This window comes from Penicillium vulpinum, assembly GCF_028829585.1.
Source record: "Penicillium vulpinum strain IBT 29486 chromosome Unknown utg000004l_segment0_segment0, whole genome shotgun sequence".
NCBI classification, from domain to species: domain Eukaryota; kingdom Fungi; phylum Ascomycota; class Eurotiomycetes; order Eurotiales; family Aspergillaceae; genus Penicillium; species Penicillium vulpinum.
In genome coordinates this window covers 1,940,302-1,961,258 of record NW_026643244.1, presented here as the reverse complement: position 1 = coordinate 1,961,258, position 20,957 = coordinate 1,940,302, and the positions used below count along the sequence as shown (strand labels likewise).

The 20,957-nt window shown below is 48.1% G+C and overlaps 8 protein-coding genes across 8 annotated transcripts; 3 read left to right on the top strand and 5 right to left on the bottom strand.

Annotated features, from left to right (window-relative positions):
- Positions 1-213: 213 nt before the first annotated feature.
- Positions 214-1,426, top strand: N7479_009291 (heme-dependent oxidative N-demethylase family protein; the record flags this gene model as incomplete). The annotated part of the gene is made up of 3 exons (XM_057256984.1): positions 214-385; positions 459-1,141; positions 1,220-1,426. 3 exons carry the CDS (start codon positions 214-216, stop codon positions 1,424-1,426), a joined length of 1,062 nt encoding a protein of 353 aa, XP_057104442.1.
- A 140-nt stretch (positions 1,427-1,566) lies between these two features.
- Positions 1,567-2,742, bottom strand: N7479_009290 (homoserine dehydrogenase; the record flags this gene model as incomplete). Its single annotated transcript, XM_057256983.1, has 2 exons — positions 1,567-2,645; positions 2,712-2,742. 2 exons carry the CDS (start codon positions 2,740-2,742, stop codon positions 1,567-1,569), a joined length of 1,110 nt encoding a protein of 369 aa, XP_057104441.1.
- A 326-nt stretch (positions 2,743-3,068) lies between these two features.
- On the top strand, positions 3,069-4,298 carry N7479_009289 (CCDC174 family protein; the record flags this gene model as incomplete). The annotated part of the gene is made up of 1 exon (XM_057256982.1): positions 3,069-4,298. One exon carries the CDS (start codon positions 3,069-3,071, stop codon positions 4,296-4,298), a length of 1,230 nt encoding a protein of 409 aa, XP_057104440.1.
- Positions 4,299-5,118: 820 nt separating this feature from the next.
- N7479_009288 (uncharacterized protein) lies at positions 5,119-7,213 on the bottom strand (the record flags this gene model as incomplete). The annotated part of the gene is made up of 7 exons (XM_057256981.1): positions 5,119-5,162; positions 5,228-5,409; positions 5,465-5,569; positions 5,626-5,737; positions 5,808-6,040; positions 6,231-6,725; positions 6,792-7,213. 7 exons carry the CDS (start codon positions 7,211-7,213, stop codon positions 5,119-5,121), a joined length of 1,593 nt encoding a protein of 530 aa, XP_057104439.1.
- A 3,471-nt stretch (positions 7,214-10,684) lies between these two features.
- nhp6 (high-mobility group nucleosome-binding protein) lies at positions 10,685-11,116 on the bottom strand (the record flags this gene model as incomplete). The annotated part of the gene is made up of 3 exons (XM_057256980.1): positions 10,685-10,845; positions 10,898-10,993; positions 11,047-11,116. 3 exons carry the CDS (start codon positions 11,114-11,116, stop codon positions 10,685-10,687), a joined length of 327 nt encoding a protein of 108 aa, XP_057104438.1.
- Positions 11,117-13,852: 2,736 nt separating this feature from the next.
- N7479_009286 (centromere protein H) lies at positions 13,853-14,713 on the bottom strand (the record flags this gene model as incomplete). The annotated part of the gene is made up of 3 exons (XM_057256979.1): positions 13,853-14,222; positions 14,279-14,450; positions 14,536-14,713. The coding sequence occupies 3 exons, from the start codon at positions 14,711-14,713 to the stop codon at positions 13,853-13,855; spliced, it is 720 nt and encodes a 239-aa protein (XP_057104437.1).
- A 240-nt stretch (positions 14,714-14,953) lies between these two features.
- On the top strand, positions 14,954-19,033 carry atg11 (autophagy protein ATG11; the record flags this gene model as incomplete). The annotated part of the gene is made up of 3 exons (XM_057256978.1): positions 14,954-15,021; positions 15,121-15,232; positions 15,296-19,033. The coding sequence occupies 3 exons, from the start codon at positions 14,954-14,956 to the stop codon at positions 19,031-19,033; spliced, it is 3,918 nt and encodes a 1,305-aa protein (XP_057104436.1).
- A 605-nt stretch (positions 19,034-19,638) lies between these two features.
- Positions 19,639-20,718, bottom strand: N7479_009284 (uncharacterized protein; the record flags this gene model as incomplete). Its single annotated transcript, XM_057256977.1, has 1 exon — positions 19,639-20,718. The coding sequence occupies one exon, from the start codon at positions 20,716-20,718 to the stop codon at positions 19,639-19,641; it is 1,080 nt and encodes a 359-aa protein (XP_057104435.1).
- Between the last annotated feature and the right edge of the window lie 239 nt (positions 20,719-20,957).

The following is a 20,957-nucleotide window of genomic DNA, read 5'->3' as shown; positions in this document are numbered from 1 at the left end:
GCTTTTTAGTGAGGAGTTCATGCGGAGTAAGTAGTTTTTTGAACATAAAGCTCTCCGTTGAGCAAGGATTGTAAACTTCAACCCCTCAGATTCCCCCCACGGTGTTTGAGCAGGATGGCAGAAGCTCTTTACGATAAACTAAATACCGTTGCACCATGGCCCATATCCTCCAGGCACCTGCTTTGTGTTTTTATCCTGGGGTTGTGTGCTGTCATGTGGAGGGGTCGACAATGTCGCAAGGCTGCTGCATACGTTCGGACCGAGACAACTTCTTCGGACAACAAGAAATCACCCATCATACCCCTGGAGGGATTTAATTGGGAGGAGACCGAGCCGTTACAATTCCGGCCCTTCAAAGGAAAAGACAAATATAACTTGACTATGGGTGAGTCACTCCTCGTTCTACCTTATATGACAGTGTCTTATTACAGCATCATATCCATACTAACTCATCTTAGCACTTGAGAACCTCGATCCTTCAGAACTTATCCAGATGGACAAAACATACAAGAACCGAGTCGCTCTCCGCAAGTCCGTACTTGACCAGCACCACGACATCGTGGTGGCAATCAACAATGATCAAACCCCAGAAGAGGACCCTCGCATCCGCCCCGCCATTAGTGAATTATACAATTTTGTTCTGGAGACATACCTACCAGCCCGATATCCGAGCATATTCCAGCTGAACGATGAAAGCTCGCTCTTCCAAAACCTGGTAACAGGCGCAACCTGGCCAACGACCCTGTCGTCAACGACGCCAACCATCCGAGCCCTAGAAATCCTGTCCCAGACAGTAGACGAGGATTTCCTGATCTTACTACCTGAAGTCTCACCTGATAGTGAGGAACAGCCTAAATATGTACTGCAGGCATATGCAGCCTGTTTCCCAGCTGGCTTCAACACGCGCCAGAAACTCGGGTTGCGTTTAGTGGATATTCACGGGCCAGTGCCAGGCTATCGGGAGAAGATTGAGCGCAGCATGGACAGGTTCTTTGCGCGCATTGCAGTTGGCAAATTTGTGAAGCGACACAATTGGAGTATTACTATTGACACTGACCTGTTCGCTGCTTTTGGTGGAACACATGCCGTGGCAGGGAAAAAGGAGGAGGCTATTGAGCCCGGGAAGTTGAATGTTGATCAGGTATGTTGGCTGCGGAGAATTTGATTTGATGGAGTAATGCTGATAGCACTGAAGACTGTTCTCCGATGCGAGCGTCAGACATTGCATCGGCTGCCGGTGTCCAAGGCTCTTATTTTTGCCCTCCACACCTATGTTTATCCAGTTAGGCAGATTAAAGATGAGGGTTCTGGTGAGGACCTTGCAAATGCGATTGATGGCTTGAAAAGGGGAAATGTGCCAGAAATGCATATTTATAAGAAGGGAGATGTCTGGGGAGATGCATTGAAGGACTTCCTAAGGGCCTAGGCCGATGCGTGCGTATGCTGGGGGTGTGAATGAATTATATACTAGATATGACGCAAGACTTGGACCTAGAGAAGGGCGTTTCTTTATATAGATTGTCAAATTTTGGATTTTATGTTTCTAGGCCTCCAAGGCTCGGCAATTTAGCGCAGGCGCTCGACAACCTTGATAAGATCGGCTGTAACTCCCATAGCAGTAACATCACCACCGGCACCGGCACCCTGGACAATTAGGGGGTTGTCACCGTAGCGCTTGGTGTAGAAGCTGATGATGTTGTCACTGCCCTTCAGACCAGCGATGGCGCTGTCCTTGTCGAAGTACTGCAGACCAACCTTGACAGCATTGGCGGCAACATCAATGCTACCAACGTAGCGCACAACCTTGCCCTGCTTCTCAGCAGTGTCCTTGATGTTGGACATCTGGGCATCGAACTCAGGGAGACGGGTCATAAACTGAGTAATGCCGTCTGCGGATGAAGGTAGAGATGCGAGTTCAGCGGGGATCAGCGACTCAATAGGGAAAGAGTCGGGGCTGGAAACCTCCAGACCAGCAATGCGGGCCAGGATGGTCAGCTTACGTGCAACGTCCATGCCGTTCAGGTCATCACGAGGATCGGGCTCAGTGTATCCCAGCTCCTTAGCCTGGGCGACGACGGCACTCCACTGCGCATCGGAAGAGCCTGACGCAGGGGCGAAGTTGTTGAAGAGGAAGGACAGAGTGCCAGAGAACACACCCTCAATGCGGGTGACCTCATCACCGGTGGCTACCAGGTCCTTCAAGGTCGACAATACGGGCAGGCCGGCGCCCACGGTGCTCTCGTGGTACACGAGGGCCTTGCCCTCAGCTGCAGAGGCAAAGATATCCTTCCACAAGGACAGGTCATCGGAGAAACCCTTCTTGTTGGGTGTCACGACTGAGATACCCTTCTTGAGGAATGTGGGGTATTGACGGGCGAGGCTAATATCAGAAGTGTTATCGACCAAAATGGCTCGGCCAGGGGCTGAGGCAAGGTATGCAGCAATTTCTTCAGCCTGGAGAGCACCGGTCTTGGTCAAGGAAGGTGTAGCAGCAGCTGTAGCCCAGTCAGCGGCAGGGATGGCCGGCGAGTAGGCGGGGGCCGGGGCAAGGAGGGTCTGGGAGGAACGAGCAAGGACGACAAGCTGGGGCGCGTTGGGGAGGCGAGTAAGCTGCTGGAGGAAGGCAGTGCCAACGCCTCCGACACCTAATTGATCAACGTTAGTACTCAATTGATTCGGACTTTCAAAGCTCAGTTGTGAGGGGCACCTACCAATGACACCAAGGTAGATAGGGCTAGACATGATGCTGATTGAATGATTTTTCTTGATTATTTTGATCAGCTCCACTTTCTGATTCTCAGAAAAGAGTTCAATATCGATCAAAACTAGAAGAACAATCAATTGAGTCACGGCGCGATCTATTCACCTGAGTAGTGGGGGTGCGGGGCTGCCCCGAACATCGGCCTTAGTCATCAAGGACTGATGGCAGAAAATACCTGATACTATCCTTGGAAGGGTTGGCGGTGTAGATTAGCCATCGGGCTTATCGATAAGAGGTGATATTGTTGGACTTCTGTGCAACTTGTAACTTCCTTTCGACATTGCCAATACATAATATTCACATCATCATGCCTGCCGATCAGGACTCCCTCTACGGGCAGCCCCGTTCGAAAAAGAACAAAACTGAACAAACCACCTCCTCAAGTCTCGCCTTCAGCTCTCAACTCTCTTCACTCATCGCTCAAGATGCAGCTTCCGCTTCGTCGCGTGGGCGCCAGCGTCCCTCCAAGAATCCAAAGTCAGATATATTTTCAAAGCACAACAAAGGCAGTCAGAAGCGCGCAGCTGCCGATCTCGCAGATGACAACAGAGCCCTCAAGCAAGTCCACAGGAGCACCCAGGACATTGGCTCCGTCGACGCCAACACGCTTGGTCGGTCTCGACGCCGCATGCAGGAAAAAGCACGCCTTTATGATGATATGAAGAAGGGACTACATCTTGCCGTTGACAGTGATGATGATGACATACCGACTGATCCATCCGACCCGGACGCCTACCTTGCCCGACTACGACGTAAGGAGAAAGACGTATTGGTTGATTTTGATCTCAAACATGCAAACGAGGAGTCGCTCCAGCAAGATGAGTCCGATGACGACAATGCATCCATTATTTCCTACGAAGACGAATTTGGCCGTTCTCGCCGTGGCACTCGTGCCGAAGCTGCCGAAGCTTCTCGCGCCAAGGATGAAGAAGCAGGTGGCAAAGCTGCCCAAGAACGCTGGCGCCCTGCTCGTCCTGACAATTTAATTTACGGAGAGGCCATTCAGAGTGAAGCCTTTAATCCCGATGCTAACATTGCGTCGCACATGTCCCATCTTGCTGCTCGTCGTGACCGCTCACCTACCCCACCAGAGAAGAAGCATTACGACGCCGAAGCAGAGGTTCGCAACCGTGGAACTGGATTCTATAACTTTTCCACCGATGAGGAGGAGCGCAAGAAGCAGATGGATGAACTCCGGATTTTGCGAGAGCATACTTTATTCAAGCGGAAAACGGTCGAAGAACGGATGGCTGAGCGCGAGGCTCACATACAGTGGCGACTCAAAGAGATCAGGCGACTTCATGACGAGCAGGTAGAGAGATTGCGCCTAGAGGAGCTTGAGGCCGAACGCAATCCACCCAAGCCAAAAGAAAAGTCTCCGCCTAAGCCTAAGCCACCCCCCACAAAACGGTTGTTCCCCAAGTCAGATACCCCATTTGACCCAACCACATGCCCACTATGGCGACGCTACATGGTCACAGTATATCCTGACCCAGACGATATTGCCGAGTCTGCGAAGAACAAGGACAAATCCTAGGTTTCTCGTGGTTTTTCGCAGTGGCCATGTGATGCCTGATCACCTTTTCATCGCATTTACATGTGCTCTGACTGAAAATATGCTTTCTATGTTTTGTGTTTTTATGTATGATACCCCTCCTAGTTAACTTCCACGTTTACTTCAAATGGATTTGTTTGAAATTAGCCTGTGAGTCTGTAATTTTAACAAGTACGATGATCTCAGAAGCTAGGGTGCTTTAATTTAATCTGGCAAGCTCATTATTCAGCATATCAAGTAGTTGAGCAGCTTTGACAACGAACTTGAAGCCTTCTGTACGTTGTTCCCAAGCAACTAGCCCGTTTGATGTTGTATGACAAGATCGAGCGCTTAGGCTCAGCGGAAGTATGGGAGTCAATAGTGCTGGCATTCGTAAATGCTAGCACGATGGCGAGATAAAATGATCACTCACACGAATGAGCTTCGAAACAGCCAAATGAATCACACATTGAGGCCTTAGAATTATACGAGGGAGTACAGGATGTAATGCATGATGATCGAGTGCTGAAAAAAGCCATGGATGATGCATCGCATCGTATATAGGGGATTTACGGATGTAGCCAAGCAGTAACACCGAGCATATCCCGGTGTGTTCTATCCATGGCGTGAACAATCCATTATAGACATACATACTAGTACCAAAGAGGGACAAACCTAGCAATCGGAACTACTGAGAAGGAATCCACGGCTTTTGAAATCTTGAATCATTGCAGTCATATCAACATAACTCATAACTCATAATGTCAGAACAGAGATTCCAATCATAAAGATCGTCAAGTCCCACCATAATGCTCATCATTACTCAATCGCCCATTTCATCCATGATATCCAAGAACATCCTAGCATCTAAATCAAAGTCAAATCAGTCAACAATACTCGAGATCGGGTTTCATTCAGGTCTGACCACTTACCAGAAGAGCTTTCAAACTTCAGGACATGATGCCCTTGTGAAGTCTGCGGGGGTGTATAATCATCCATAGATATAAAGGTTATGGGCTTGATATCACGGACAACTACCGTTCTAGAATCATATTGCCTAAGCCAACTATGTTTCTGAAGGTTGTGGGTAACGAACGCAGTCCAGACGGGTGTACTATATTCATTGTTAGAATTTAATGTTTGATTCGTACAATCGATGCTTCACATACTGGTTCATCTCTCCTCGGTGGACCGATGCCTGGAGTCTTACGGCTCCAGTCACCAAGTCTTTGTATACGCGTAGCGCATGAACATATTCATCATCTACGATTGTACTAGAAGATGTCAGCCTCTCTGCGCATAGTTCCCCTTCTTGGTATGCATTGCGTACCCCCCAAAGCATTCATCTTCGTCGTCCAGCTCGTGGTCTAAAATTTCCCCGACAGGGTGGCCTGCATCCTGGGAACGCAAGGCAAGAAATGTGTTATGGAATAGCACCAGATCTGCGAGATAAAAGCTGTAAGCACTGTCACTTCAACGGCTAAGGCATACTTTCAAATAGGTATTACTTACCCTCCAATGTGGTGAACTTCAATTGGGTCCATAAAACAAGCTCTGTTCCACGATTCCGCCGCCTGCACAGTCGGAGACAAGAGCCTTCTCGCAAGACTTCAAGTAGGTTAAGCGGCAAGCAGTAGTAGTCACTAGGCCCCGTCCGGTGGGGCTCCCTGCAAAGGATACGGACGCGATAGTCTCTTCTCCTTAAGTAAAAGGACACGCGCATATCAGACTCATCGTTCAGGGATCTATACTGTGTTAAACACGCTCAAAAGGAATAAATATTCTCGACTTACAATTGGAGGAGTTCCTCATAGCCCTTTTCTTTAATTGATTGTTTAACACCTGGGTGAGGTTCTCCACGGCAGTATGACCTGTTGCCAAGTATATTAGTCACATTTGAAAAACAAAAAGTAAGCCAAGCTATTTATATCTCACCTTTCCCTCACGGATGGTAGAGGAGTACTGGTGCTACCAGACCTGAATGTATCCTTAGCCCAGTGTTCTTTGATAATATCAGGGGCACTCGAACGGCTAGTAGTAGAAGTATCCGGCGAGGTAGGGATATCCGGTATAGATGGTGGGAAATCCGAGGAAGTGCCCGAAGAAGGCGACATCGGTGGAAGAGACAGATGCGGGGGTCGAGTGCGCTCGTATGATCTCCGCCGTCGTGCATTCCGGTCATTCGCTAGGTGATCCCTCACTGGGTGGTCCCTCACTGGATGGTCCCTTACTGCATGATCCCTCATTGGGCGGTCCCTTGCCGGACGGTCCCTCGCCGGGCTGGGGGGTCTCGAGCGGTTACCGATAGGTGAGTCATTCGGGCGGAGCGTCATGCCTTCAAAGCGAGCAGCAAAGCGGCCGTCTTGTATTGAGAGTAAAGACTTGAAACCATTGACGAGTCCCGCGAGGAGCGGGGAATTATATTGGCCACTAATAAAAACCACAGATAAGTATACGCATGCGCTTTTTTTCTACTTGTGGCTGCGGATGACCTACTCTCTTACCAAGTCATCAAACTCTTTAAAGACCGTCTTATACTTGGCTAGGCGGGTTGCGAGGGAATACTGTGATTGATCCCAAAAAAACCGGTTCATAGTTCTCCATGTGCGCTCGTAGCTCATAGAACTAGCATCTGCGCCGCCATCGAGACCTCTAAAAATATCGCCGATATCCTCGATTGTATATGCGTAACTGGCTTGCACCACGTTCAAATCTGATTTGATCATTGTAAAAGCACGGCGATCTCTGGGAGATTCAGCTAAACGCTCCAAGCTAGATAACGATGCGCTGATTGCGAATAACTCGGACATGAGCGATGCGATCTCGCCCGCATGTTCTGGAAGAGGATCACGGAATGCATAAAATCCCGCTGCCACATCGTCAGCGCTCTGACGAGATGCGCGCAGAGCTCGAGACATCTTAGAGTCAACAGAGTTAGGCCATAAGGGTTGGGGATTGTGTTCTCTCTTTTTTGGGGGGGATGGGGGGTAGATATGGTGGGGAGTGCCCTTGAAGTAAGAGGGGCAAGGAAAAATTAGGAACTAAAATAGCCAATAGGCTCTCACATGCAGAAAATTAAGATTTTTTAACACAGATAAAGAGTAGGAGGAAAAAGGTGAGAAAAAGAAAAAAAAAGTGGAAAAAACACCCCCCTATGAGGCTCTAGACAGGGTCTTCCCTTGCGTCCAAGACCTGACGTGTTCACGCGCGAATGGCGGGGCTTGGTGGAGTCCTATCTCCGGCACATAATCCATTCAGCTTTCTGAATAATAGACCGCTTGTTGAAGATATACAGAATATATTTATACTCTTATATGGAGTAAGCATTGTCTAGTTGACTCAGATTCCATAGTTCACAGGGTATTTCCCAGCCCTAAATGTGGGGATCTCATCATTTTCATTGCCCCTTCTCTTAGACCAATCATAACATACACCAAGCGTTTTGGGATGCACAGAAAGTACCGACGGTGTACACACCGAGAAAATAAACTCTTGGTTCCTAGATCTGGTTGCTTCCATAATAGTGGAACCTATATATTGCGCAAAAGTCGAAGAGGAAACCAATCAAAGGAACATGGTAGGTTGCATCCATATGTATGTATAGATTCGAGTTTTCACGAGTACTGCATTTGGTTTGCTACATAGCAATCTGAGTAATTTGGGTTCAGTTTAAACCCTCTAACTAAATGCGCTCGTTTTCGGCCTTTTTATCCTCCACAGTTCGAAGTCTACAGTGTCGCTAAGCCAGTATTTTAAATCTCCTAACGACCTTACATCAACAGGTGCATACTCACTCTGTAAGATGGACTGCCTCACCGATCTTCTATTATTGGATTCTCATATAAGATAAACTGGGAATCCGAGTCAGCTGCGAACTATGAGATATATAGTGGCCACGAATCTCTTCTACCCTAGTTGCATCCATTCGTGTAACAATAAATCATGCATCCCAGGCATATAGAACCTTGCAAAATGCGGAACAATTAGTACACTATGTATATGCAAAGCTTGAATTTCGACCGGGACTAGAACATCAATCTGTCCCTATGGAAACCACGCTATGCAATGAAGTTGAACCTTGAAAAAAGATCCGTATAGGCTGCATAGCTCTATAATATCGAAAGAATTTCGCATATATTAGCATATAATTTACTTGATCATATTGCAGTTTTCTAATTGCACCGGGCTCATCGGCCCCATTTAGCAAAGATAAACCCGTAATCCATATCTTATTTTTTTTCCATTGCCACTGTGAACCTACTTGATAAATAGCGAAGAATTGTAGAAAGGTCAACTTGACAGAGCATGTTCAAGGAACCTTGGAATCAACCACATGGACCGCTTGACACGCCTCGAGATACCGTATTATACGATGCGAAGGCCCTCCTCACCCACATGAAGGGTATGTCTGGCATGTAGTGACTTCAGGCAATGTACAAAGTTACTAGTCAGCACTAGGAATGTTGTTCAACTTTGGAAGTTTCAGAATTTGGAGGTTTCAGACTTTGTGAATTTTAGGCGTCGCGCACAATTATGTCTGGGAAGGGTTAGGCCATAGTTGTAGTAGCCAGATCAACACAACAAGACCTTGAAACAAACGCCGCTATGGAACCAGGATGACATAGATGTTTGGGCCCACCTGTGCTAGTTTCTAGAAGCAGGCTAGTTCCATAGATCCAACAAGACCCGACGCGGGAGCCGTTCATTGGCTGGCGCATGTCTGCTATCGTACCCTCTTGATTGAGAAAGTGGAAGCGGTGGTGTAGTTTGGTGCGCTAGGTATGGCGCAATAAAATCATGCATTAAGGCGATGCCTGCATGTCAATATTGGGATTAGCCCAATTCTATAATGCTCGCGCATATGCGTTGACACGTCTAGCAAAATCTCGTTTAACGGAGTAGTTTATTGAAAGCCACCAATGCATCCATAAACCCCAGGTTTTGACTGGAACTGGGTGAATATATTCGCAAGAGACATTGATGTACCAAAGGACACGGGGATTGGAGACAGTTGCCCGGTGCCTAGAAAATTGCCGACACACGTACCAGACCATTAGGATTGGTATATGATGCCCCCAAACTTCTGCGAAGAAATTGGCAAAGCTTGTCCATTCACCGGCGTCTTCCGGCTTAAAGGTCCCCACCCCAATGTGTTGCACCAGTATTGTTAAATTACCCTTGAGCTTGGTGTTGTGCCTAGTTGACAAAACCGTATTATCGTATGTTGTATTGTCGCCCAGCTGTCTTTGCGTCTGAATGTAAGTCCCGATTGTGAACGTCTCGTATGGCCACCACGCTGCTTTAATTTGTCACTATGCCCGTCACGTATAGTCACACCCCAGCGCATCGTATGTATTATCGTAATATCGTATTTGGGCCCGGATGTCTTCGCGTATCATCGTGAGCCCTAACTGTAAACGTCCCGTATGAGATCACCACGTCGCCTCAAGTTGTCACCGTGTTCGTCATATATCGGTATCATCGCACCGTGATATGTCATGTCATATGTATACGTATGTATCGCATCGTCGTATCCCACACCCGTATTGAATAAGCATGCCATAAGCGCCCAGGTGCGTTCACTCGCGCTAGCCCTAAGGTATAGCTGATCCCAAGCCACCCAAAAGAGCTAACCAGTGCTCAACATTTGCACAACTCCCAAGCGAGGGTCCAGAAGTTTAGGGTCGGGGTTTTCACAGAATTTGATCTCCAGATAGCCTTCGGCTCCTAGTACATCGTAGTCTTCGACGCCTTGTGATCGACCTCGGTAAGTTTTCCGTTTGTTTGAATTCCGCTTTGATCTGTGTTTGGGGTATCTGATGAAAGTTTCATGGTCATCGGATGACTCTTGGTGAAGTGGTATCGGTTGGAAGACGCTCATAGACAGCATTTGACAAACTCAGGTTAAGCTTCAAGCTTCGACCCCGGATTCTGGGGGCGGTCAATGACGCAGGCGGTGAGAAAAGCCTGATTTTGCGGGGCAAAAAAGCTCAGGAGCTTAGGGAGCTCTCCGAAGCTTCCCCGAGGCTTGGCACCCAAAAAATCAGGTGAGATCAATCTGAAGCAATGTATGGAACAATCCTTGCACAACAAACAAAGGCTTGCTTTTGAATCATCCACACAAGCAAGTGAAGCTACCAGCCCTTGCTTGCTGTTCTTATAACGTTTAAAGCTACGGAATTGGACTTGGCAGTTAAAAGGTTGAGATTTCCCATTGATAAGTTAATACCCTCGATAAGAGCAAAGAGGAACAGTTCAGAAGCAAGTAAACCCCACCCGTCCTCCAAACCCAGAAACCGTGCACGAAACCATCCGAAAAAAAAGCAGGAGAACCATTAGAGAAACACAAACGCCCAGAGGCAAAAGACGAAGTGAAGCTAGAGGGCAACTTAAGAAGATTCCTCCTCTTCCTCCTCCTCAGCCTTGGCGAGGTAGGCGGCCTTCTCCTCTTCGTAACGCTTCTTGTCAGCGGCAGCCTTGGCATCGTAGGGCTTGCGATCGGTCTCGCTCAGCGCCTTCCACTTGTCACCAAGCTGCTTGCCAACCTGGCCTATAGGGTTGTTAGATAATGTACAACGAAGCCGAGAAACCAATTCACTGACCGAAGCTGATACCGGGGTTCTCCTCGCGAACCTTGTCGCGGTTGTCGTTGGCGAAGAACATGTAAGCAGAGAGACCACGCTTGGGGGCGTTGGGGTCTAGTAAATAAATTAGTATAAGCCAGTAATATTTTACTTTCTCGTCGACTTACCCTTCTTGCGGCGCTGGACGCGCTTCTCGGGAGCCTTGCGGGTGGACTTGGTGGTGCTTTCCTTAGGCATGATGACTGTCGAAGGTTAGATGTGATTTTTGATGATTCTTGCCACAAATGATGTATTGTAGGAGAAAAGAAAGGTGCAATTGGGTCAAGTGAAGGTTTGTGTGCGCAATTGACATGTAATTTAAAAGAAATCGTGTGGAAGTGAGAGGGAAGGAGGCCGGACGCGAGTGTTTGCAAGACGCGTTGCGCGCAACTAAGCACTTGCGACCGGGGGAAAACAAAGCTTGGAGAGGATTGGGATAAAATCAACTCACATGAATTCGACGATCACGAATTAGAATATGTTTTTTAAAAAAAAAAGGGAACTGTGGGTTTCCATGTTAGTTAGGTGGACCAAAAACATAGATTGAGCTGCAGCGCGACCGCGAGGTCGGCGCAAATGGGAAAAAAAAGACAGGAAATGAGGTGAAAAGAAACGATTTCAAGGACTAAAAGAACTGGAAAAAAAAGGGGGTGGTTGTGGTGGTGGTAGAAATGCGTAGAGGTGTTGATTTATAGAGCTCGGAGTTGATATGCAGTACCTTTTTTTTGTATGGGAGCAAGTTTGTATGGGGGATTTGGTAGTGTAGGAAGATAGTAAGAGAAGAGAAGAGTAGAGGGGGGAGGGCCGTAGTAGTAGCAAAGAGAGGGGGGCCACAGCAAGGGAAAGGCACAGTCTGGTTTCGCTGACTGGCTGAGAGAAACGTATCAGTACGAGTAATTTAACACTGTCCACCATACTATTTACTACAATCCCCTCGAAATTTACCTCTTAATTCCTCAATTAATCTTGAAAAATTCCATTAAATTCCATTCAGATTATTTGCTATTGATATATTCATGCAGATTCTCTTTTTCCTCTAAAGCGAAATATTCGTTGAATGAGTTAAGAGAATTTAATACGGCGTTATGAAACGACAACCATCATTCCGGGCTGTGGATTGCGCTCCGTCATATTAATAAACCGCGCAAACGTACGGGTACACAGTACACTGTAACTCCATAATAAAAGTATCTGCTCGGTAAGTATCTCATACCTGTCATTACCATGGTGTTTGTGGTTGAATTCGATATATACAAAATAGCCACCGGCAAGTTAAGTATGTATTTTGGTGGCATTTCCCTATTGAATAATGCTACTCCGTACAGGCAACGATACTCTTTTAGCCTACGGTTGTTGCAAGTAGGCTACGATGTATTATCATAAATATTCCCCCCCCAAAAAAAGGGTTAAGGAGATAGAAAAACAAAGCAAGCATTTTATCAGGTATTCCGTTTGGGGCAGGATTCTTGTATACAAACGTTTGATATTATCGACTTGCTTCCATATGGCATAGTGTATAATGGCTTTGGTCGCGAATTGCAAGGTCATGCGTAGGTGCTCCGTATATATTGACTTGTACAGGGTACCTTTGCGGTAGAAAAATAGGTCCCAACTCACTGTCATTGGTATCATTGGTACCATTATTCCCTCTACATATGTAGTCGATAAAAGTAAGAATTCAGAAATGTCTACTTAAGCTCTCGGTGTCAAAACTATTTCATTTGGTAGAGAATTCTGTGTAATAGTACAAACCCTAATTATTACGGCAAAGCACGGGTTTCCATGTGTGTATATAACACAGTGCTAGTATTCAGCTATCATCTTCAGGCAAGGGCGGATGGTTGCTCAATCATAAGCGTGGCGTACCCTTTTAGCGTAACCCCAATTGAAAACACGGCTGGACAGGTACCTAGGAAGGGAAGTACTGACATTGATTATTACCTTGTTCATAAAGGTCATATGCGCCCTAGAGCCAGAAGCATGAATGAATATGGCACCGAGTTATTGCGGTTTTCTTAGCTCGTGGATTACCTATGCCTAGTGAAACAGTATGGGGATGGAACAGCTTAGAATAGGTGATCTTAAAGACTCCTTCCCTACAGAGCCGGATCACACCATTATCACAAGCTAAATTCAGAATGGATATCTCTAACATAAGTACTCCGTACTCCATAGACCGTTATAGCATAGATATTCTATCTAGTGTGCACCTACCCCTGAAGTCGCTCAGATCGCTGATTTATTATGCAGATACCATCAGACTAACCTATAGGCTAATATCCTAGAGTTGACAGATTGACAGATCAATAGCAAAAGTCCGTTCTCCGTACTCCATACTCCGTACTCCGTAGAGATTGTGAAATCCATAAAAACGCATAGACCACGTTCTGTTCTTTCACCAACGAAGTTCCTTTTTTTACCGTTGATACTGCAGTACTGTAGTGTGGCAGTGTATGGGCTAATCCACCTGTAATGTACGGAGTACTCCGTAACAGTTCCACGCCTTCCGACAGGAAAGCGTCATAGAGTTCGCGTCTGTATTGTGAACTAATCATTTTTTATATCTACCTACCTAATAGTTGCTTTGTATAATATGTAATTACAAAGGGTGCTAGTTATGCATTTGTCCGAGCATATATAACCCTTACTTCTACGCGACCATCTCTAGGGCTATACTGCACTCCGCACTCCGTACTCCGTACACCGCTGTGTATAGCCGTCATTATTGCAGTACTTATTCAACACGTTGCCCAGGTAATAATTGTTATCTAGTCCACATTATTTAGTTCAAAATTACCATTCTCTTCCCCCGCCTTAGAAATAGGAATCGAATGTTCCGGAGACCTGGGTATTATTGTACGCCTGTTCTTAAGTACAAGAGAATTGTGGAAACGGGCAGCGGAACGCGTCCACGCGAAAAAAAAAAGAAAAACATCAGTCATCGCTTTCATCCAGCACCAACGCGCGCAGAATGTCATCATCGGCCCAATTTAGTCCACTGCTAACAACTACGGCACTTGCGATGGACTTCATAGTCTCCCACTGAGCCTTGCGTGCTTTTAAATCTGTTTCAAAACTTTCCAGTTGTGATAACAGTTCGGGGTCTTCAAGCTTCTCTCTCCATGACAAATCTTCTTTCGTGAGATCTAGTAGCTGGCGGACCAGTTCCTGGTTTTCGCGATTAATCTGTAGATTATTTACCTCCAGGGCTGAAAGCTGCCTCATCACCAAGTCATGTGCTGACGCCAGATTTTCATGTGCAAGTGCAAGCACATCGCGACGATTCACCAGACCGAGAAGGGCTCTGTGTATGCTTCTATCAGATGTGATCTAGCTCAAGGGCTTTCTGTAGCTACGTACCTCTCAGCAGGGGTGGCAGCCTTCAGATGAACAGCTTTGAGAATAGGTTCAGTGATGAGGATGGTGCGAGCAGCTTTCCTCCTGACTGTGTAAGTAGATCGTGCCTCTAAAAGCTCACGTTCTGCGATTGCGAGCTGTTCTTCAGGATCTGCACCCGAAAATGATTCCAGTTCTGATAAGATGAAAGCCATTAGCAAAAACATTGATTGAAAAAGAGGCAAATAAAATCAATATAACGAAGCTTGTATCAGACGTACCTTGTTCGAGAAACGCCTTTTCTAGCCGTTGTTCCTGGACCTGGTTGTAGAGCTGTAGCACCAATGTCTCTTTATCCGATAGAGTCACGACATCGCGAGAGTCATCTGCAGAGTAATCTAGTAGTGTCACCTCACCAGATTGCAGGTGAGGCAGTGAGTGGCCATGTTTTGCAGCCATGGACGTAGATCCCGTGGACGCGGGCGCATCTGGTGATATGAAGATGAGACCCGAGGCGGTGGGCGAGCTTCCCCGGCCACATGAGGTTGCGGATCAACCTTCAACGTCCTGACCAGCCTGACTGGGGGCTTCGGGGATTTTCTTTTCTTTCTTCCCTTATATGCATCTCCTTCTTCGGGGAATATTTCTCATATTTCTCTCTTACTGAGCACCAGAGCTCGCCTAGTGCGGAGGGGGGTAATGTCGTTGCACATCTACATTGCTCACACTGGGGAGCATTTCCTGGCTGATCCAGTGGCATTTGCCTCGTATGTTCCCACTATCTCGATGATGATGCCTACTACCTGTTTATCTATATTTGAATCAACCTATCCGAACTCCAGCTGACCCTTGCCCATTGTCTCTAGTCCCGATGCTTTGAAGTCATGGATCGTTCACAATACATCCATCCCGCCTCCACGGCAAATATTGATGACCGCCCGGGGAAAGAATGTTAAGATCCAGACACTCGCTACCGAGGTGCGACATGATAAATACCAATCACAACTGGGAAATATGCTAACTCGTAGGCAACCATCACAGAACGAGATATTTGTATACGACCGACAATATGTTAGTGAACCAGGCGACGTCCAATTTCCAGAACTACCTCCTCCTGAACCATTTCAACCCGGTAGCCCCCCAGCTACGCTCAAAGACCAGAACGACCTTCAGGCATGGCGGAACCTATACATGGCACGGCGCAACTGGGCACTGGACTTGTCCAGTCGCTGTGGGCCGATTGATAAGAATATCCGAGAACATAACGATCGAACGGATGTTATAAACCGCGCGGTGGGCGTGGCTCTGGAGAATCTCAAGTCTCATGTGGGTAACCTAGAGCATCGGTTCCAGGAGGCACAGTCGTGGGCGAATAGTCTTTTAGAAGAGCAGCAGGCTGCTTTAGATGGCTGGCAACGAGCTCTTTCCACCCTGGATAACATCCCGGCGCGTAAAGACTTCCCTCTTCTTGGACGTCCGTCCACACCCAAAATGGATAAGGATCGACCAACCGGAACGCTGCGTGACTTTGTCGACGTAGGCGAAGTCCAACGGGCTGGATCAGAGGCAGCGACTGTGTCGACGGCCTTTGCTAATAGCGTCCAGGACATCGAGAAAACAATCGGTGACATCGCCTCGGACACTCAGCAACTGGTGGACGAGGCCCTTGCGTCAAATTTTGACGGGGTGGATGGGCTGCTGGAAGAAGTGGAGACTATTGCGAAGAAGATTGCGTCTGATTATGAGCATGTTCGCAACCTGCCGAACAACCAGAAGACTTTGGCCAATATATCAAGGCTTGCATTCAGCCATACCCAGGACCTTCTTCCATCGTTGGCGGAGACCAGCGTCGAGCTTCAAGCTGCCCTAGATAACGCTGTGAAGCGCCGAGGGTCAGTGGAGAAAACGGCTATTGAGCATATGCGCACGATTTCCTCCCTTGAGTCTAGACTTGCCGACGCCCATGCACGAATGGTCAATCTCGATGTGGAGAGCAACGCGTTTGATGTTATCTACTCTGTCTTCCACATGCCAATGGTGTATGGGTCGATTCTTATTGAATCCGTGCGGCGACGAGAATGGAGTGATAAGATTAAGACTGACTCCCTGACGCTGGCCGAGGAGATGGCGGTGTTGAGAGATGAAGAGCAACGTCGCAGAAAAAAATGGCTAAAAAACATGGGAGATTTCACGACTGTGACTGACTGCACCGCTCCAGGAATTGAAGTCAACCTTCAGGGCCGGGATGACGAATGGCCTGATGTAGCTCGGAAAGAGATTGAGTATTACATCGACGATTTGAAGACCACTCATTCCTTGACCAACTTGGCGGAAGAGCTTACAAATCAACTCAAGGAGCTGGATGCGCCCACTCGGCAGCAAAGGCGACGGGCCAAAGCGTTTAAACAAGGCAGCGTATTTGACTTGAGCCGGAGCTCTATATTACGCGCCGATGACTCTGTCCGTAGCTTACAAGAAGAAAAGACAAAGCTAGAAGAAAGATTGAAGGGATCTGACAGTCGTGTTCGGAAATTGGAAGACCTTCTACATCGTCAGAGTCAGTTCAGCCGGCCATCCAGCGGCAACTTTGGCCCAGACTTCCCCGGTTCACCTGCATCTCCACACCCCGATGCACTCTCTAGACGGTCATCCGTCTCTTCGAGGCGGGTTTCAGCTACTCAGTCTCCCGAAGACAAAGCACTCATCCAGCGTATTGTTACGCTTGAAGCAGAGCTGGCGGCTGAGAGAGATGCGATGCAGCGACTCCATAAGGAGGCCCATGCTGAGCGGCAAACCAATTCTGACAAGTTCCAAGAAGCCCAATCCACCAAAAAGGACCTCATAGGCAACCTTGAAGCGCGCCAACGCGAATTCGAAGATGAGCGCCGATATCTTGACTCAGAGTTAAAGAAGTTCAGACTCCGTGCCGAGGAAATGGAAGAGGAGCTTGATCGACTTATGGATAGTAGAGAGCATGGAAGACAAGAGGCTGATGATCGGATGCACCAGCTCGAGGTCGACCTCCAAAATGCTCAGGCAAATTCCGCCGACGACGCACAGAAAATAATTGATCTTAATGCACATATTCAAAATCGGCAAGAGCGAGAAGAAAGCCTCCAGGCTAAGATTTATGAACTTGAGCAACGCCAAGCGGAGTTCGAGCAAAAACACCAGGAAAGTTACCAAGATCTCCAAGCTATCTTCATGAACCTCTCGCCTGGAGGCATTGTGCCTGTCGAACTTCCCGACATAATCAAAGCCATTGAGGTTCTGTCTGAGGGTTTGTCGATCCATGCCAAGAGCGCGGAATCGAATGCATCCCAGGCAATTACCGAGAACAAGGCCCTTGAAGAAAAAATTGTGAAATTTGAGTCGGAGGCGGAAGAGCGGACAAAGAGCTTCGAAGAATGCGAGGCCGAATTATCGCGACTAACTGCAGAGCTCTCATGCATGCGGTCAAAGTCAGAGGACTTGTCTGATGAGCTGGACAAAGAGCGATCTAAGTTCAATTCCTTGCAGTCTCAAATAGCCGCCGGGGAGAGTGGCTCCGAGGCCCTGCGTCAACAGATCGCCGAAGATGAACGGAAACAGGCAGAGCTGTCACGACAACTGGCTGAAGCTGAGGGCGAAGCTCGAAACTTGAAAGATCAGGCTGCGGAATGGGAGAAGAAATCAGGGGTCACTTCGGAGACCGAAAAGCAGGCTGTGACGTGGTTCGAAGCTCGGGGTACCAAGTCCCTTGAGCTTTCAAATCAACTCTTCGCGCAGGTTGAGAAGCTAGGTCGGATGCTTGAGCAATTAGGGTTCACCATCATCCGGCAAGACGGTCATCTCCTCGTTCAGCGTGCTTCGAAGCTCAGTGCATCGTTGGGACTGGGTGAAAGCCTCGCTCAGTCGGGTATTGTATCCCTAAAGCCGGATACAGCGCTTCTGGACTGGATGCAAGCTGAAAGCTTGGAGGATGAAGAGACCAAATTTTCAGATTTCATGGAAAGTCTAGCCCAGTTCGACGTGGCCCTATTTGGTGATGTTGTTGTCAAACGCGTCAAGGACATTGAACTCCTAGCCCGTAAATGGCAAAAAGAAGCTCGAGGCTATCGTGAAAAATACCACCGAGTTCAGAGCGAGGCCCATGACAAGATTGCTTACAGATCCTTCAAAGACGGCGACCTTGCTCTCTTCCTGCCTACACGGAATCAGGCCATTCGCTCCTGGGCAGCCTTCAACGTGGGTGCGCCGCACTATTTCCTGCGCGAGCAAGATTCACACAAGCTACAATCTCGAGACTGGCTTCTCGCTCGCATCACTAAGATCGAGGAACGAGTTGTAGATCTGTCTAGGTCAATGAACGGTGTTACACCAGACCGTCGCTCCCTCGGGAATGCCAGCGATGGCGCCTCTCTTGAAGACGAGAATCCATTCGAGCTTTCAGATGGCCTCCGTTGGTATCTCCTCGATGCCGTAGAAGAGAAACCCGGTGCGCCTGCTACACCAGGTATAGCGAAGAGTACAGTTGCATCGGCGCATGTCGATGCCAAGGGTAGTATCCGCCTCAAACGTGGTACGGAGGAGGGTGGTGTTGCCAAAACCCTATCTAGGAGCCTTGATAGCCGCCGGGAGAGCTCGAATTCCAAGCGGGGCACCCCCACGCCGTCGCAGCACGCCGGCGAATCCACGACTGATCTTGTGCGCCCCGCCGAAGCTGATGCAGGCTCGCAGCCACGAGAGGCTGCTCCGATCTTCGACGAGGTTCGCCGTGACCTGCTCTCCGGCCCGTGAAAAGTAGGGATTGACTTATTTATCTTCCGTCTTTTCCGGGTCTGTTTTTATATGATCTGGTATCAGCTGCTAATGGTTTCCTTCGACTTAGCGTCTTATCTCTGCATCGGCTCAACCAAACACAATTAACAGCCCTTCTTCTCCCGCTCGATTGACGTCCGATCGTCGATACAATGGCCGATCTCGCCCGTGGGAGAAATTGTGGTCTCTCGACTATCGGCTTGAGGGTGATGCACCATAGATCGTTTGCTTTTTTCTTCTTCTTTTTTTTACAAGCCCTGGCGTATTAGGGCCTTGCATTGTTCTTTTTTCTTTTGGATTTTTTTTTTCGGGTTGTCCCCTCAGTACGTGCAGCGCCAACTTTGCGCTATTTGAGCATCCATACAAGTCCCCATTTGCTTTTGACATTGATTTAGTCCAGATACCCAACAATGCAATCTACACTTGAACATATCGAGCTCCTTACTTGTGTAGGGCATGGTGTGTCAGTTGAGCTCTATGAAACGTACATCAAACACAATTAGGTACATAAAGCAATTTACAAGTAAGCCGAGATTAAGCAAAATGTAAGAGAGGTATGATTATCACCATGAACCGATCAATCACTAGTCTAATTCTTCCACGCCTTCCACGCCTTCCACGCCTTCCATGCCGCCCATGTCGTCCCAGAATTGATTGAAATCCACATTCTCATCTTGGAACATCTGCTTCGCTTGCATCATCGCAGACCGTTGTCGTTCTGCAGTGAAGCCACCAGGCTGCGAGCTCTCCCATTGAATTAGCTCGACCCAACGCAGGAAGAGATCTTCCTTGCCCATCTCAGTTAACTTCTCCTTGAAGGCGAGGATTTGGTCGCGCTGAGCAGATTTTTTTTCGCCGGCGGGGGTATTATCATCCCCGACACGCCAGATCAGCCAACCGTCAGCATCAGTGTTAACCAGCACGGCAGTGCGGAATTCATCCATCTGTATACCATCGCCTTTGCGAGTGCGATCAACAAGAGCATGAGCGCGGACCATAGCCGCATAGTCTAAATTCCAATCCTCGTCCACGAGCAAGTAACCAGTCTTGCCGATTCGCTCGGGGGTCACAGCGGCGACGATCTTATCGCGATGCACATCGTCTTCGCGGATCCACCTGTTGCGCTCGAGTTCCTTGCTCCAGCTGCGGTTACTGCGGCGGACAATGATCTCGCGCTCACGGAAACCGATGGCGCGACGCCAGCGCACGGGCCCTCGGATGAAATTAACAGGCCATGACCAGAGTAGGGTCACGAGGAAGTAGTCGATGCACACGGTTCCAGTCCGGCGTAGGATAATTTGTACCGCTTCTGTCCACGGGGTAGCTGCCGTATCCACAGTCATGGAGCTTGGGTACCCGATCAGCGTTGCCACGAGTGCTGGATATGTACTGATTCCCATGTACACCCGCAGGCCAATCACAGCAGCTACCACCAAGTTCACGATAAGGGGTACGGTAAAGGTCTGCCGCTTCAGTTCTTCTGCTGTGATGTCGATGTGGACTAGATATACTTCGTCGGGGGATAGTGGTTCGACGAACGGTTGCAAGTCTTGCGGCACTTTGGTGAATGGTGTGATCGGCCCTGAGGATGCGGAGCTTGGTGTTGAGGCTCCGGATGAGATTGGCGTCTTGCCGCGACCTGAGCGCCGTGATGATTTTGCCATGGTGGAGGTTGATAGGTATATATTTCACTGAAGTGCTCGATATGACCTGAGTTGAACGTTTTTCAAGGGTTTAGAATGCGAGTCTTATTGCTTTTATTGAAGCTTTCGAGGGCAGGGCAAGTGAAATGGTCACATGTCAAAACAATATGAGGATTATTTGAGCATCATGAGGTTGGAAATGCTCCCCTGAATGTCATGAGGGCAAATATGAGTAAAGGACAATTCGAGTTGTCGGTAAT